Raw genomic sequence first — 17,754 nt, 5'->3', positions numbered from 1 at the left:
ACCTGGTTGACCACTGTGTGAACGGACTGCTGGACTTGATGGGCCTTGATCTGGTCCAGCATGGCTTTTCTTATGTTCACTACGGCGCGTAAGAGAGGTGTGAGATTCACCCCACAGGTGTGAAGTGTCATATCATCATAGTCTCACCCCTTAGTAGAGTGTGAATAATCACTGCTGGGTTCTACCTGTGTTGGGAGAAATGTGGGGCGTAAAAATAGTCTAAATGAATAAAACAAAATAATGCAGGTTGTGGCCAGGCACAATATCTGGCATGCCTAAGTTTCGTAGCTTTCTTTATTTCTCTTTCAGAATTCTAAAAAAAAAAATATTTTTTTTTGCCATATTGCTATACAAATCAGGGTAGACTCAAGACCAAGTAGTAAACAGACTGTCAATGAAGCAAAGGGAAACACCCAAAGGATTGTGGAAACCTCTGTGGATTAGAGACACGATTCTTATAGGCTTACTGAATCATGTTGTAAGAAATCACGGGGAGGGGACAAAGCACTATTGGTAATCTAACACAGATTCTCCAGATTAGAGTCCACTGCTCCTACCCACTACGCCACGCTGCCATAGAAGGACATCCACCGGAGGCAGAGGAGAGCTCGTGCCCTAGACAATGCTAAGCTAGATGGACCATTTGTACTAGAGGGTGTGAAGTTCCGTGGTTAATTCACAACAGACAGAAGATGTCATGCCTTCCTTCAGCCACACTGAACGTGGATGTGGAGGTGATTAATTCCAGAGGATCTCCAGACAAAGCAAGACCATTTTGAAGGTAGGAAATGCCTGTTGTTTTCTGTTCACATACTAGAGGAATAAGTCATTAAGCTTGTGTGTACTGCCTTAGGCTGGTTTTTTTTTTTTTTTTTGAAGCAGTGTAGGGAAATTTTTCCTTAATACCTTAACATTTGACGTTTACCATGCTTTCTATGGGGGAGGGGGTTACCCCTTCAGGGGCCCATAAAATCGGACCCTGTGTCCCAAACTTTACCAAACTTTGGGGTTCATGCAAGGAGAGTCCCTTGCAGCTACCATGTAAAGTTGGTGACTCTAGCTTGAAAAATATCCCCTCCAGAGCTCATTAAAAAATTCCATATATACTATAATGGACCAGATTTTTTCGGGAAACTTGGAAATAAAGCTGAAATACCCATTTACTGATATGGGTATTCAGCTTATTTTGGATCCCCCCCAAAAAAAATTGGGTTCAATAAACCCGAACCCGAAATTTACCGATTTTTTTTGGGGGGGGGCACAGTTCTACCTTTGAGGAAAGAGGCACTCAACTGATCCCTGGTTTCATTCTCTCTTTGGGAAGTTATAGCTAAAGCACAAAACCATGGCTCACAAATGTGTGCAATTGCTGGGGGAAATTGATTTGCATAGGTACAGAACCTTTTCGAAATGAGGTTCATATGAGAGTATCGTATGCCACACCCAGGGACAGCTGAGAGAAAGAGATGAAACTGGTCTCACACAAATAGCACTTAGGAAAAAGCTGGGATATTATGGACTTTTGTGCCAGTTTCTTTTGATGATGGGCTACGAGAAAGCAAAACTAGAGTGGTAGAAGTAGAAAGACAACACGATCTAAATAAGATCTCAGATCCCCTTTTCAGAAAGGACCTGCTCAATAGGAATGTTATAATGCCATCTTTTAATTGTGTCACAAATCCTGAGTATCACAGATCCTTTATGCTTCTCCGATACAACGCCTTGCCTTTCTATGTTCTTAGAAGGAAATATTTTAAAAATCCCACTGGAAGCACCAAATGTATTTGTACACAAGATGCACTTGAAACCTCTGAACATGTGTTATTCTAATGCAAACGGTACGATCATATACACACGACATTACTGATCCCATTACTTGTAGATTGTCCTAGAGTTTTGAGGAAGCAGTGTCTTAAGCTTTTATTATCAGATACAATAGATAATTTAACTAATAAAATTGCCAGATTTGCTTGGCTAGCAATTAAAGGAAGGCAGAGGTAGAGGAAATCTATGCAATAGCCTAGGAAGCACAGCATTTTTAATGCCCAGAACTTCTCAGACTGGTTTCATACTAATCTTACGAATATATATGACCAGACTATTTTTGCAGTGTTCTTGCCATTGTATTGTCATTTTAGCCATGTTTTGTCTACGTGCTTTTCTATTCATTAAGCAATTCTGTGATTCTGTTTTATTTGATGGTCTATGACTGTAAATAAAATCGACTGATTGCAATTGGTCTGGCAAATAAGGGAGAATATTGCAACATCACCATGTTTCAGGCTTTTTGATTGACTTTTCCAGTACTATAACTGGATCTGCTTTGCAGGGCTCTACTGTTCACAGTGAATGTCGCCTTCTCTCACTCCTCCTCTTCCTCTACAAGCAGGAGGCCAGAATGGGGCCTGAGAACCTCACGTCTGTCACCGAGTTCATCCTGGCGGGGCTCACCAGCCACCGAAAGATCCAGATTCTGCTCTTCGTGGTCATCCTCATCATCTACACATTGACGGTCATGGGGAACGTAGGGATCATCATGTTGGTCTGGTCTGACCCTCATCTCCACACGCCCATGTACTTCTTCCTGAAGCACTTCGCAGGCTTAGAAATCTGCTATGTCACCACCGGCATGCCCCAGATGTTGGCTCATCTCCACGCTGCCAATGGAATCATCTCTTTCAGCCGTTGCGTAGCCCAGGGGTATGTCAGTACGTGCCTGGGCACCGTTGAGTTGTTTCTGCTGGGCATCATGGCCTACGACCGCTACTTGGCCATCTGCTGTCCCCTTGTATATGCCATTGCCATGGGCAGGAGTCGGCAGTGGCAGCTGGCTTCAGCCACCTGGGCAGCTGGCTTCGTCTCTGCTCTCATATATGTGGGCAGCATGCTTCCCCACCCCTACTGTGGACCCAACCGCATCAACCACTTCTACTGCGAGCTGCCCCTTGTGCTGAAACTAGCATGTGCAGATACCCACACCTCAGAAGCCATCGGTTTGGCATTGGCAGGGGTGGTCCTTGCCAGCTCTCTTGCAGTTGTCCTGGCCTCATATACGCTAATACTTTCCACTGTGTTAGCAATGAAGTCAACCGCTGGAAGGCGCAAGGCCTTCTCCACATGCAGCTCCCACTTGGCGGTGGTTACCTTGTTCTACGGCACTGTGGCTTCCATGTATATGAGACCCCGGTCAAGCTCAGCTCCTGACACAGACAAACACATTGCGGTCTTTTACGTTGTGATCACCCCACTGCTCAATCCTATCATTTATACACTGCGCAACAAGGACATCCATGCAGCGGTGGCCAAGATGTTGCGAAGATGGCGAGAGGGATGTAACACAGAAATGTGAAGTCATCACAGCTGGGGAAAGACTGTGGCTCAGGGAGAGAGCCTTGGGTTTGCATGCAGAAGGTCCCAGGTTCAAACCCAGCGTGGGGTAGTGGTTGAGGTGGTTTGGAGTGGTGGACTCTAATCTGGAGAACCGGGTTTGATTAAAATTATGCATGGTTTGGAGAAAGTGGACAGGGAGAAGCTTTTCTCCCTCTCTCATAATACTAGAACGCGGAGTCATCTGTTGAAGCTGGAGGGTGAAGGGTTCAAAACAGATAAAAGGAAATATTTCTTTATACAACGCATAGTTGAAATGTGGAACTCCCTGCCCCAGGATGTGATGGCTGCCAACTTGGAAGGCTTGAAGAGGGGAGTGGGCATGTTCATAGAGGAGAGGGGTATTCATGGCTACTTGTTAAAATGAATACGAGTTATGATGCACACCTATTTTCTCCAGGGTCAGAGGAGCATGCCTATTATCTTAGGTGCTGTGGAGCACAGGCAGGGCAATGCTGCTGCAGTTGTCTTGTTTGGGGGCTTCCTAGAGGCACCTGGGTTGGCCACTGTGTGAACAGACTGCTGGACTTGATGGGCCTGGGTCTGATCCAGCAGGGCTTTTCCTATGTTTTTATGGTCTTATGATTCCCCACTCCTCCACATGAACGGCGGACGCGGTCACTGATCTGGTGAACCCGGTTGGTTGAATCTCTCCACTGTGTGTGTGTGTTTGTGTGTGTGCGCGCACACGCTGGCTACTGGCATTTGAAAAGTAAAACACAAAAAACTTGTCTGCATTCATTTCATTTTCCAGCTTTGACAGTGAGGGACTGATAATACCGTTTTTTAAAGTTTTCTCACAGAAAACTCTACACTTGCCCCATTGTGACCTTTATTTTTATTTTTTTTCACAAAACAAGAAAGCAAAATGTCAGCTCTTCCATGATCCTGTATGGGGTACTTTTTCAGGGCGCAGCAGAGTGGTTGCTTTTCAACCAAAGGACACCAAAACTGCAGGGGAGGAAGGGTTGCCTGTCCACTAAAGATCATCAGTGTTTCAATTGAATTGTACTGAAGGTTCTGATTTTATGGGCCACTGAACAATGTTCTCTCAGGTTTTCTACTGGCATACCTCGTTTTATCGCACTTCATTTTATTGCACCTTGCAGATACTGCATTTTCGAGCAAGTCTACTAGTGCCGTTTTCCCATCAGCGTGTGCTCACTTTGTGTCTCTGTGTCACATTTTGGTAATTCTCACAATATTTCCAATGTTTTCATTATCATTATAGTCCATAGTTATTTTAGAAATAATGCTATTGCACCCTTAATAGACTATAGTATAGTGTAAATGCAACTTTTACATGCACTGGAAAACAAAAAAAAAATGTGTTACTCACTTCATTGTGATATTCACTTTGTTTATTTTTTAATTACATTTTTATTATTTCAAACATAACCAACATAACAACACACACACAAACATTACAGTATACACTCCATATTCATGAGTGTGGCTCCTTATCTAAAACATATCTAAAACAAGATCTTCATTTACATCCCTATAAACGAAAGTACCACATTACATAGAATTATATCCTCCCTTACAAAATTAACATTTTGTATATAACTTTTCATTATTAATATCCTGAATTGTGACAACTACTATATAATCTTCTATATGATTAATTGTGTGCGTAAAGTGCCGTCAAGTCGCAGCCGACTTATGGCAACCCCTTTTGGGGGTTTCTGGGCAAGAGACTAACAGAGGTGGTTTACCAGTGCCTTCCTCTGCACAGCAACTCTGGACTTCCTTGGTGGTCTCCCATCCAAATACTAACCAGGGCTGACCCTACTTAGCTTCTGAGATCTGATGAGATCAGGCTAGCCTGAACCATCCAGGTCAGGGCATGATTAATTGTACAGATATAGTATTCTTAAATTTAAAAAAACCCACTGCTTTTCGTTATTAATGAGCTACAGATAATAAACTACTTAATATCTTAATATAGTAACAAAACTGCCCTTCTATGGTAGGCTTACCAGGTACCTCCTGTCCTTCAGCGGGAGGTTTTTAAGGTGGGGGTGAGGTGGGATCGCATGTGCGTGGCTGCACCAACGCGATTACGTCACTTCCGGTTTACAAACTGGGAGTCTGAGTGGAAAAGGCCTCTTGCAATGCAGCACTTTCTAACATCTAACACAGTACTCATTCATAATATTCTTAGTGGTCAACTATAGACCAATTGTGCACATTATTTTTAAAGAAAGAAGAAGAAGCAGAAGCAGCAGAAGAAGAAGAATTGGTTTTTATATGCCGACTTTCTCTACCACCTAAGGGAGACTCACATTGACTTACCATCACCTTCCCTTTCCCTCCCCACAGCAGACACCCTGTGAGGTAGGTGAGGCTGAGAGAGCTCTAAGAGAGCTGTGACTAGCCCAAGGCCACCCAGTTGGCATTGTGGGTAGGAGTGGGGAAACAAATACAGTTCACCAGATTAGCCTCCGCCACTCATGTGGAGGAGTGGGGAATCAAACCTGGTTCTCCAGATCAGAGTCCACTGCTCCAAACCACCATTCTTAACCACTGCACCACGCTGGCTCCCCAGGTTTATGGCAGGCCCAGATCCCAACTCTACATCATTTCATTTTGTGATCCAACCATCCATTATCTTAAAGCAGAACTGATTTCAACTACTGTAGAGATGGAAGCAAGGGAAAGAAATATTTATGGATATCTTTATGCTGCTTTTTATGCATAAGTGCCATCAAGTCACAAGCAACATCTAGCATCCGCAGCAAGGGACCTCTGACCAGGGAACATGCATGAATTGTAGCATGCTTTCAAAACAGTTTGGGAAAAGGTAGAAAAGAAACAATTCAAAACACTGAGGTTTGACCTGAGCCAATGAATATGAGAATTTCCATTTTTATCCCGAGATAATAGGAAGAACAGATTATGGATTTTCCAGTATTTTGTCTGTTTTCAGCCTAAAATTCTCCCTTTTTATTTAATATAATAAAGCAAGTTTCTTATTTTCACCATTATAAAAAAAAACCCGTAAAACCTTCTCACTCCCTTTTTCTTGAGAGATAATATAACAATTAGAATAAGGTGCTCACTTGTGTGGCCTTGGGAAAGTCACACACACAAACACAGATATACACATGAACATACACGAAGCATCCTTATACTGACTCAGGTCATTGGTCAGTATTGTCTACCCAGACTGGCAATAGTTGTCTCAGATGGAGATACGGTATTTCACATCACCTATTACTTGATCCTTGACTGGAAATGCCGGGGATTGAATCTGAGACCTTCTGCATGCAAATGAGAGGCTCTTCCACTGAGCTGCCACTCCCCCACCTCAAACTAATCTATATCGCAGAGTTTGTTCTGAGACTAAAGCACCACTCATGGCTTCTTTGAGCTATGATGAGATACAAACAAAATAAAGCAATGGCAAATTCCGCCTTGTCTTTTATTCCTTTGTGCAGGCATTGACAAGTATTTGAAGACTTGCGTCATAAAAGCAGTGTAAAAGAGGCGAAATTATGAAATGTTTCTATCTTGCTGTATGACACCCTTGGTGCATTTGTTAATGATCCAGAGGAGAGCCCTAAAGGGAATGGAGCTATCCTGGTGGAGAGCATGCACATTCAATAATTGCACTGAATCCTCAAGTGTTTGACCATCGCAGAAACAAAGAAATTGTATATAGTTATTGCCATGAGTCAGCCTGAACTCTTCTTGAAGGAGGAGGAAGGCATGGCAGAACAGGGCCCTGCACCCATGGAAGACTTACCAGTGTGCCTGAACTTTAGCCCTGAGCCAGCGAAGACGGACCTTAGCTCTGAGCCAGTGAAGACGACGGCTGCAGAAGAAGGCTGTTCATCTCAGCAGGGAGCAAAGGAACAGAGAAGCTTATCTCCTCCAGAATCACCCAGGCCAGTCGACTGGCAAAGATTAAAGGTTTGGCTCAAAATGCAGGAAAGGCATTGAAGTGCAAGATTAGCAGCCCAGGGTCGTAAGTCTTTACAAGGATTGATACCAGCAGGGGGTGCAAGACAGCTGGCCCTGGAAGAGAGCTCAGATGAAGGGCAAATAAAGGCTGGGCTGTAAACTAGGTCCTTTGTGGGAGCAACTCTGTTGCCAACAACCAGCTTTGCAGCTCATGCCAGGATTTCTCATGATGACACCCTACTGGGAAGCCTGTGTGTAGTATTTCCCTGTTTAGTGGTTCTTGTAGGTTATCCAGGCTGTGTAACCGTGGTCCTGGTATTTTCTTTCCTGACGTTTTGCCAGCAGCTGTGGCAGGCATCTTCAGAGGAGTAACACTGAAGAACAGTGTCTCTCAGCGTCAAGTGTGTAGGAAGAGTAATATATAGTCAGAAAGGGGTTGGGTTTGAGCTGAATCATTGTCCTGCAAAAAGTATCAAAGGTAATGTGCTAATCATTGTCCTGTAAGTATCAAGATAATGTGCTAATGAGGGTGTGGTATGTTAATATGGAACCATTGTATCCTGAAGTGATCTGTTAATGTGTGAAATCCAAAGCTAATCTGCATGGCTATTGTGGACTGTAGTCTTTGTTAGTCTGGAGGTTTTCAGGACAGGAAGCCAAGCTTTGACAATATTTTCCCTGTTTAGGGTTCAGATTTCAGCACCTGCACTCCTGCGGGACCTGGGAAGCCCTAGCCAAGACATTGGAGATAAAGAACTTGTGCTGGTGAGTGAAATTGTTCCTTTGTTTAGAGTGCTGAGTTTATCTCCTTTTTCTTTTTTTCTTCCTCTTTGTTTCTCTGTCTGACCTCCCCACCCCAGTGATGTTAAAATGTATATAAGTGTATTCTGACACAGCCTAGGCAGTGGGGAAACTTCCCTTCATTGGTCTAGGTCTGACTATGGCACATGAGGGGCTGATATAAATTCACAACACAGAAGGTGTTTTATTTCACTCTTATGGGAAAATGGTCAAGTCAGACTGTCAGGGAGGTCTATGGTTTAAACCTGGTGAGTGAAAAGGTAACAGGAATGAGGGAAATCAGATAACTATATGTGTGTGTGTGTTAAGTGCCATCAAGTCGCCTCCGACTCATGGCGACCCTATGAATGAAAGTCCTCCAAAATGTCCTATCTTTGACAGCCTTGGTCAGATCTTGCAAATTGAAGGCTGTGGCTTCCTTTATTGAGTCAATCCATCTCTTGTTGGGTCTTCCTCTTTTCTTGCCGCCCTCAACTTTTCCTAGCATGACTGTCTTTTCCAGTGACTCCTGTCGTCTCATGACGTGACCAAAATACGATAGCCTCAGTTTAGTCATTTTAGCTTCTAGGGTCAGTTCAGGCTTGATTTGATCTATAACCCACTGATTTGTTTTTTTGGCAGTCCACGGAATCCGTAACACTCTCCTCCAGCACCACATTTCAAAGGAATCTATTTTCTTCCTATCAGCTTTCTTCACTGTCCAGCTTTCACACCCATACATAGTAATAGGGAATACGATGGCATGAATTAATCTAGTCTTGGTGGCCAGTGACACATCCTTACACTTCAAAATATATTCTAGCTCCTTCATGGCTGCCCTTCCCAGTCTCAATCTCCTTCTAATTTCTTGGCTGCAGTCTCCCTTTTGGTTGATGGTGGAGCCAAGAAATAGAAAGTCTTGAACAATTTCAATTTCCTTATTGTCAACCTTAAAGTTGTGTAATTCTCCTGTAGTCATTACTTTTGTTTTCTTGATGTTCAGCTGTAGTCCTGCTTTGGCACTTTCTCTTTTAACTTTTAGCAGTAGTCGTTTCAAATCTCACTATTTTCTACCAATAATGTAGTGTCATCAGCATATCTCAAATTATTAATGTTCCTCCCTCCAATTTTCACTCCACCTTCATCTAAATCTAATCCAGCTTTCCTAATTATATGTTCTGCATATAGATTGCAAAGATAGGGAGATAAAATACATCCTTGTCTGACACCTTTGCCAATTGGAAACCATTCCGTTACTCCACATTCTGAGGCCTCTTGTCCAGTGTACAGGTTGCGCATTAAAACGATCAGATGTAGTGGCACACCCATTTCTAATAACCATATAAAATAGAATAAAACAGCTTCATTTTTGTGACAAATTATCTATCAACAGGTGTTTGTAACTCTCTCTGTTGAGAGAGATCGCACGACTTACTCCTTAGATAAACACTCATAAGCTTTGACACAAAATTTAAAAAGCTTGTGGGGGCAGGAACATACACAGGTTCCAATTTTCCTTCTTTAACACTTGATACGGATAGCTTGGAGGGCTTTAAGAGGGGAGTGGACATGTTCATGGAGGAAAGGGGTATTCATGGCTATTAGTTGGAATGGATGCTGGTCATGCTGCATACCTGTTTTCTCTAGTATCAGAGGAGCATGCCTATTATTTTGGGTGCGGTGGAACACAGGCAGGATGGTGCTGCTGCAGTCGTCTTGTTTGTGGCTTCCTAAAGGCACCTGGTTGTCCACTGTGTGAACAGACTGCTGGACTTGATGGGCCTTGGTCTGATCCAGCAGGGCCTTTCTTATGTTCTTATGTTACCCCCTTTTCCTTTGAGCTATTTCCCTCATAGAAGGACTTCCAGTTTCACTTCTCTATTTCAGGATCCTTCTCGATCCTACACTCATCTCCTTCTCTGGTCCTCCCACCTTCCATTTAATTCCAACTCTCCCAGGTCAACAGTAGAATTCTTTTTGAATCCCCTGTCAATCAGGGGTCTCAGACTGGTTCAAGGCATCAGAGGATGTAGTGATGGCTATAGGCACGTGTGTAAAATGCCATCAAGTTGCAGCTGATTTACGGCAACTCCAGCAAGGGGTTTTCAAGGCAATTGAGAGGCAGAGGTGGTTTGCCCTTGCCTTTCTCTGCAGAGTCTTCATTGGTGGTCTTCCTTCCAAGTACTGACCCTTCTTAGCTTCCGAGAGCTGAAGAGAACAGGCTGTACGATGCTGCCTTCCCTCCCACTACAGGCACAGATTGCTTTCGAAGGGAATTAGATTCATAGAGGATAGGTCTATCAAAGAGAAACTCCCCATTCACAGCAGTGCCAGTGCCAGGTGGCAATATCAGGGGAAGGCCTGAGCCTCTATGCCATGGTTGGTCACTGTGTGCGACAGGATGCAGCAATAGATGGACCACTGGCCTGATCCAGCAAGGTTCTTCATATGTTCTTATGTTCTCCTGTATTTGCCCTTTCACTTCAGGCATAGCACAAGTATGGGACCCGAGAACCTCACCTCTGTGACAGAGTTCATCTTGATGGGACTCACCAGCCACCGGAAGACACAGATGGTTCTCTTTTTCATAATTCTCCTCATCTACTTGCTGACTCTTGCGGGGAACCTGGTGATCATCATCTTGGTGCAAGCCAACTCCAGCCTCCACACCCCCATGTACTTCTTCTTGACGCACCTCTCAGGACTGGAGATCTGTTATGTTACTAGCACCTTGCCCCAGATGCTGGCTCACCTCCTGTCTGGAAATGGAGCCATCTCCTTCACTCGTTGCATCATCCAGATGTACATTGTTTTGTCCCTCGGTGCCACTGAGTGTCTTCTGCTAGGTGTCATGGCCTACGACCGCTACTTGGCCATCTGCCATCCCTTGGGATATGCCACTGCTATGGGCAGGTGGCGCCAGATGCACCTTGCCTCAGCTTCCTGGGTAGGAGGATTCTTCTTCGCTATGATCAATGTGGTGTGCACACTGCGTTTCCCCTTCTGCGGCCCCAACCATCTCAACCACTTTTTCTGTGAGCTTCCGGTGGTGATGAAACTTGCGTGTGGTGACATTCAAGTCACAGAAGCCATCCTTTTTGTGGTGGCTGTGCTGATCCCCCTCCTACTGATCCCCCTGTCTGTCATCCTGACTTCTTACGGACTCATTCTGTCCTCTGTGTTACGAATGCAATCTGCTTCCGTACGCCACAAGGCCTTCTCTACATGCGCCTCCCACTTAACCGTGGTCACCATGTTCTATGTCATTTCCTTGTACATGAAACCCAGGTCAGACACAACCCCTGATAGTGACAAGCAAACCGCTGTGTTTTATGTGGTGATCACCCCTCTCCTCAACCCTATCATTTACACTTTGCGGAACAAGGAGATCCACAAGGCAGCAGCTAAGATGCTACCAAGAAAAGGTTTGAAAGAAAAATACTGATTTATTGCTTGATGGTCCTGGACTGGTTTCACTTGAGAGCTATTATGGGTTCTGCTAATACCTACTGTGAACACTTTTCCAGAATGGCTTCATTTGTTGGGTCTGGACATGCAAGATCACGTCCGTGCTCATCTGTGAAGTCCATTCAGCCATCTTTAAGACGGTGCTGTCTCTGCTTCATATGAATACACTTTTTTCCATTTCTTTTTGGTATCATGTCAGTGTAAGCCTGTTTATTTTGCCTCCTTTTGTTGCTGGTGTTATTTATTCATTCATTTATGTTAGGATGCGACCCAATGTATACATGACATAAAGACAGCCTATCAGGAAAACTGGGGCAATGCCCAAAAACCTCCCGCCGGTGGCGAAGAGGGACCTGGCCAACCCTATGATCAAGGCACACACTGTCTTTGTATCTTGTAGGTGAGGGTAGTTATCCTGGCCAAGGACGAAGACAGAGGTGTTACTTCATTAGCATAGTAAATTGCCCACCTTAAAGGGAAACTTGCCTCCATTTTCTGAACGTGTGATATATGAAGAGGAGAGCTAGCGTGGTGTAGTGGTTAAGGGTGGTGGTTTGGAGTGATGGAGCACACCGAGTGCACGGCAGAAGTGACACACATGCACGTCGGCTTGTGCACACACACAATCCCGACTGCAGCCCCATAGCCTCCTGCCGGAGGGGAGCTGGCAGCCCTAGCATAATGGGACAACGTATGTATAAGGTGAGGAAAGAATGACGTATACAACGATCGAAAGCCTGCCGAGTATATAACCTCATGCCGAACTAAAAATAGTTGCTTCTGCATTTTGGACCAGAGCCTGTTATTCAGCTAAACAATAAAACTTTAAACCTTCTCCTGCTTAGTGTGCTTATTGGGCTGGGACACCAAGGAGCGATCCTGTTGGTTTTAAAATTGTCTTCGGCCAACAGGAGTGCCACCATTCCTTCCTTGGCAGCATGTGGTTGGGGGGCTCTGCAACTGTGGGCCTTGCCAGAAAGCCTAGGCACTGTCAGCTCCCCCATCTCAGGGTATGCTGATGGTGGCCCTAAGTATTGCCTTTGTCTCTGTAGAGAATATCAGTCCAGAAGCAGCTGACCCCGCTGTAGAGCAGCATGGTGTAGTGTCAAGTGGTTAAGGGCGGCAGACTCTAATCTGGAAAACTGGGTTGGATTCCTCACTAGGGTTGCCAGGTTCACCACCGGCGGGAGGTTTTGGGGTGAAGCCTGAGGAGGGCAGGATTTTCGGTTGCCAGGTCTTCCCTCTCCTCTGGCAGGAGGCTTTTGGGGCAGAGCTGAGGGAATTGCGTGTGTGCATGTCACTGCCGGTTTACACCCGGAAGTGCCGCATTGCGAGGGGCCCTTTACCACTCAAACTCGTGGTGAGTTTGAGTAGTAAAGGGGCCCTTGTGATATGACACTTCTTGGTGTAAACCGGAAGTGATATGCTTCGGTGTGTAGGCATGCGTGCACATTTGCCAGCCGACCTTCAGCTGGTTGGTGGGCAGGGGGGTGGATTGGCGGGGGTTTGCCCGACACCACCGGGCACCTGGCAACCCTAGCGGGGTTTGGGGAGGGACTTCAATGCCATACAATCCAATTGCCAAAGCGGCCATTTTCTTCAGGTCAAATTTCAATACCTTTATTGGCATACCATCAAGCAGTCGATCAAATAAAACCAGGCCCGTCTGCAGTTTGCCAATGCATATCTGAATCACCCAGTTCTCCTCTGGGCCTGTACATGTGCTGTCTTGAGCAAGGGGACCTTGCGAGCTCTGCAAGATCTCAGTCCTTCACGGCGTAGTGTGTTACCAACTGTTTTCATGGTGACTATGGTCCCAGCTGCCCTGAGATCATTGACAAGTTCCCCCCGTGTAGTTCTGGGCTGCTTCATCACCGTTCTCAGGATCATTGCAACTCCACGAGATGAGATCTTGCATGGAGCCCCAGACCGAGGGAGGTTGAGGGTTAGGGTTAGGATCTGGCTGGTTGATAGGGGATCAAATACTTATTTCCCTCATTATAATGCACATCAATCTCTGACTTTTGTCTTCTGGGTTTCTGGGGGTTTTCCTGTTGTTATTCTGTCTCTCACAGCTACAACAAACCTACCATTAAAATTAAGGACTGGTCATTTCTTCGTCAGAGGGCAAACGGGCAAATTTAGCAGGGGATCAAATACTTTTTTCCCTCACTGTATATAGTTTTTAAACTATGAAGATTGTTGTATGTTTTTTGTTGATACTACCTACTTTGAATTCTAACCCAGAATGGCTTTATTGTTGGGTCTGGACATAGGAGATCATATCTTCAGCACTGATGTCCAATCACTGTTTATTTGTAGTTGATGCTATCTTCAGGAATGCATAGATACACATGAACAAGCATGAAGCTGCCTTATACTGAATCAGACCCTTGGTCCATCCAAGTCAGTCTTGTCTACTCAGACTGGCAGCGGCTCTCCAGGGTCTCAGGCAGAGGTCTTTTCCATCACCTACTCGCCTAGTCCCTTTAACTGCAGAAGCCGAGGATTGAACCTGGGACCTTCTACATGCCAAGCAGAGGCTCTACCCCTGAGCCGCGGCCCCTCCTTCTTTGTGCAAGAATGCATCCAGTCCTCGTTGTTGGCTAGCAGGCTAATTGACAAGGTTTGCATGGGGCCTTGTGTGAAGTTGAGAATTTTTTCCCCATATTGGATGGGACATGAAGCTCATCTGCCTCCAGAGGCAGAGTGAGAGATAACAGGCAATTACTAATCCAGAATAAAGCACCAAGGGATCAGACTTCTCCCCGCAGAGTAGATATGCAGTCTTTATTACCTTCCTGGATCCTCAAATCTTTGACAATTCACGGGGGAGAGGGGGCTCTGTATTACTTGACACTGGGAATGGTTATGTCGTGTTGGTTATGTTGTGTTGATCGCCATCTTAGAAGCCTTTGAAACTGATAGGAAGAGCATAAGAGTGGTTTAGTAGCCAGAGGGTGGGTTCCAGATGTGTGTTTTGCTTGTAAAGAATCCTTGGCATCTCCAGTTGAAGGATCTCATTTAGTAGGGCATGGAGGGACTTCTGCCTGAAGGACTGGAAAACTGCGGTTGGGGCCACAGAAAAACCATGTAAAACTGTATCCAGTAAAACTGTTTCAAGGAAGGAAGGAAAGAAGGAGGGAGGGAGGGAGGGCTAGGATTTTCCACCCTGTCGTAGATGTTGGAACAGTGAAAACCTTCTGACAGCCAGCTGCACAGAGTGAAACTGAATATTTTAAGCCAGCAATGTACACTGTTCATACATTGCTTCCTGTGTATATCTGGACATCGCCGAAGCCCATAATTAAGTCCAGAGGATCTGAAGATCCTGCAGTTTTACAGCAACGAGAGTGCAAATCATTTCTGCTTTCAAGCTGGAGGAACAAGCCACTGGACAACCAACAATTAAGGGTGGGTCATGGGTCGTTTTTGCAGAGCTGCTTAGGGCCACCTTTCATCAGTACCCCTTGGTAGATCTTGAGGAACCCCTGGGAGAAACCTGAAGGTAAGATCTGATTCTACAATTTGGGATTGGATTATGGGGAGTAAATTGCAATTTGCTGTTTTAGTTGATGCGAGCATTATAAGTACCATCCCTGAATTAACTGAAGATGAATTCAACCTTACTCTGTAGGAACTTGCACTGAACTCAAGGGCTAACGTTTGGCAAGAGCTGCCATTTCCTCCCACCTTTCTGACTTCAGAAATGTGCAAAAAAATGCATGACTTCTCTTCAATGTTTCCTTTTTAATTTCCTTTGCTGCTGTCACTACCACTACGCATACAAGTGTCGAAACAAAACAAGTAGAGAGGGAAATGCGATCGCACATCGTAGACAGCACCAAACATATTCAGTCGAATGTTGGTGTAGAAGAAGAAGAGTAGGTTTTATACCCCATTTTTCTCTACCTTAAGGAGTCTCAGAGTGGCTAACAATCACCTTCTTTTCCCCTCCTTACAACAGACACCTTGCGTGGCAGGCAGGGCTGAGAGAGTTCAGAGAGAACTGTGACTAGCCCAAGGTCACCCAGCAGGCTTCATGTGGAGGACTGGGGAAACAAACCCAGTTCTCCATATTAGAGTCTGCGGCTCTTAACCACTACACCACACTGGCTCTCAGAGCCTATGCACATACAAAATATATGTATATAGGCTCTACCCCATTTGTGGCGGTAGTGGTTTGGAGCGGTGGAGTCTGATCTGGAAAACCGTGTTTGATTCCCCACTCCTCCACATGAGCGGTGAAGGCTAATCTGGTGGACAAGGTTGGTTTCCCCCCGCCTACACAAGAAGCCAGCTAGGTGTCCTAGGGATAGTCACAGTTCTCACAGCCCCACCTACCTCACAGGGTGTCTGTTGTGGGGAGGGGAAGGGAAGGTGATTGCAAGCCAGTTTGAGTCTCCCTTACATGGTAGAGAAAGTCAGCGTATAAAAACCAACTCTTCTCCTTAACAAAAAGCATGGAAAAACAATATTCTTAGCTATGGGAATGGGTTGGATCCAGAGAAGAACTTCTGCACAAGTGCAAATCCAAGAGAAAACCCATAGTGGTCATTTGCATTGAGTCAAACACAGTATCTGGAGGTTGGCAACCTTAAGGATGAGTGCCTTGCTTGTTTCCATTATCAAATGACTCAACCAGTCTCTGTCAATCAACCTCAAATGGATAGATTGAAAAGATTGGTCCATTAAGGTCAGTATTGTCTACTCAGACTGGCAGCAGCTTTCTAAGGTCTCTGGCAGAGGTATTTCATATCACCTACTACCTGATCCTATCAAATGTAAATGCCAGGGATTGAACCTGGGACCTTCTGCATGCCAAGCAGATGCTCTACCACTGAGCCATAGTTTCTACCCTTAATATCTGCAAGGCAGTTCTGCTTCATTGCAATGTTTCAGAGAACAAAGCATAGCTTCTTCTTTTAGGACAGACCCTTTCTGAGAAAAAAATGTCATTCTCTCCTTTCTCTGCAGACAGGAGCCCAGGATGAGGGCTGAGAACATCACCTCTGTCACACAGTTCATCTTGGTGGGACTCTCCAACCACCACAAGACTCAGGTTCTGCTGTTCGTGGTCATCCTCCTCATCTACTTGCTGACCATCGTGGGGAACCTGGTGATCATCACGTTGATCCAGGTGGACTCCCGCCTCCACACACCCATGTACTACTTCTTAACACACCTGTCCAGCCTGGAAGTCTGTTATGTCACCAGCACAGTGCCTCAAATGCTGGCTCACCTACTGGCAGGCAATGGGGCCATCTCCTTCGCCCGTTGTGCCACACAGATGTACATTGCTTTATCGCTAGGTAGCACTGAAGGCCTTCTGCTGGGTGCCATGGCCTACGACCGGTACTTGGCCATCTGCCATCCCTTGGTCTATGTCATTGCCATGGGCAGGTGGCGCCAGGCGCAGCTGGCTTTAGGGGCTTGGGCGGGGGGCTTCCTCCTCTCCATAATGAATGTGAGTTGTACCCTTCGCCTCCCTTTCTGTGGCCCCAACCGCGTCAACCACTTCTTCTGCGAGCTGCCCGTAGTTCTGAAACTGGCGTGTGCCGACACACGTGTGACAGAGGGCGTCATATTTGGGGCCGCCGTGCTGATCCTCCTGGTTCCCCTTTCGGTCATCCTGACCTCCTACAGCCTGATCCTGTCCTCTGTTTTGCAAATGCAGTCAGTGTCTGGGCGGAGCAAGGCCTTCTCCACTTGCGCTTCTCACTTGGCGGTGGTCACCTTGTTCTACGGCACTGTCATCTCTATGTACATGAGACCTCGGTCAGGTACGGCTACTGACCTTGACAAGAGAATTGCCGTCTTTTACATTGTGGTCACGCCTTTGCTCAACCCCATCATTTACACCCTGAGGAACAAGGATGTCCATGGGGCAGTGGCCAAAGTCTTCCAAAGATGGGGCTTTGAGCCGAAATCAAAACATTAATACCTCGATTAATTGGTTTCTATGTTCTCGCGGGCTGTCTCATTGCCTTTTATAAATGCTGTAGTACTGAAGTAACATAATTCAGCCAAAATAGTTCTTGGGTACAAAAAAAAAAAACTTGAAGCACCAGTTCTTGAAGACAAAACAAATTATATATTCTCTAGTGTGGATGTGCATGAATACGAGACATTGAAAAAAATTGCCACACCTGAGTGAAAGAACCAGTGCTTTCATTCTAACTATCCTCCAAGGAGAGAGAGATGTGATTG

General features: G+C 45.4%; 3 protein-coding genes across 3 annotated transcripts; all 3 read left to right on the top strand.

The window, feature by feature from the left end:
• Positions 1 to 2,398: 2,398 nt before the first annotated feature.
• On the top strand, positions 2,399 to 3,349 carry LOC130490328 (olfactory receptor 2G3-like). The gene has a single exon (XM_056864155.1). It carries the CDS (start codon positions 2,399 to 2,401, stop codon positions 3,347 to 3,349), a length of 951 nt encoding a protein of 316 aa, XP_056720133.1.
• A 7,227-nt stretch (positions 3,350 to 10,576) lies between these two features.
• LOC130490326 (olfactory receptor 2G3-like) lies at positions 10,577 to 11,521 on the top strand. Its single transcript, XM_056864154.1, has one exon. It carries the CDS (start codon positions 10,577 to 10,579, stop codon positions 11,519 to 11,521), a length of 945 nt encoding a protein of 314 aa, XP_056720132.1.
• Positions 11,522 to 16,534: 5,013 nt separating this feature from the next.
• LOC130490325 (olfactory receptor 2D3-like) lies at positions 16,535 to 17,485 on the top strand. The gene has a single exon (XM_056864153.1). It carries the CDS (start codon positions 16,535 to 16,537, stop codon positions 17,483 to 17,485), a length of 951 nt encoding a protein of 316 aa, XP_056720131.1.
• Positions 17,486 to 17,754: the final 269 nt, after the last annotated feature.

This window comes from Euleptes europaea, chromosome 18 (genome assembly GCF_029931775.1).
Source record: "Euleptes europaea isolate rEulEur1 chromosome 18, rEulEur1.hap1, whole genome shotgun sequence".
NCBI lineage: Eukaryota > Metazoa > Chordata > Lepidosauria > Squamata > Sphaerodactylidae > Euleptes > Euleptes europaea.
The sequence above is the reverse complement of the archived record's forward strand: the minus strand, read 5'-3'. Positions and strand labels throughout refer to the sequence as shown.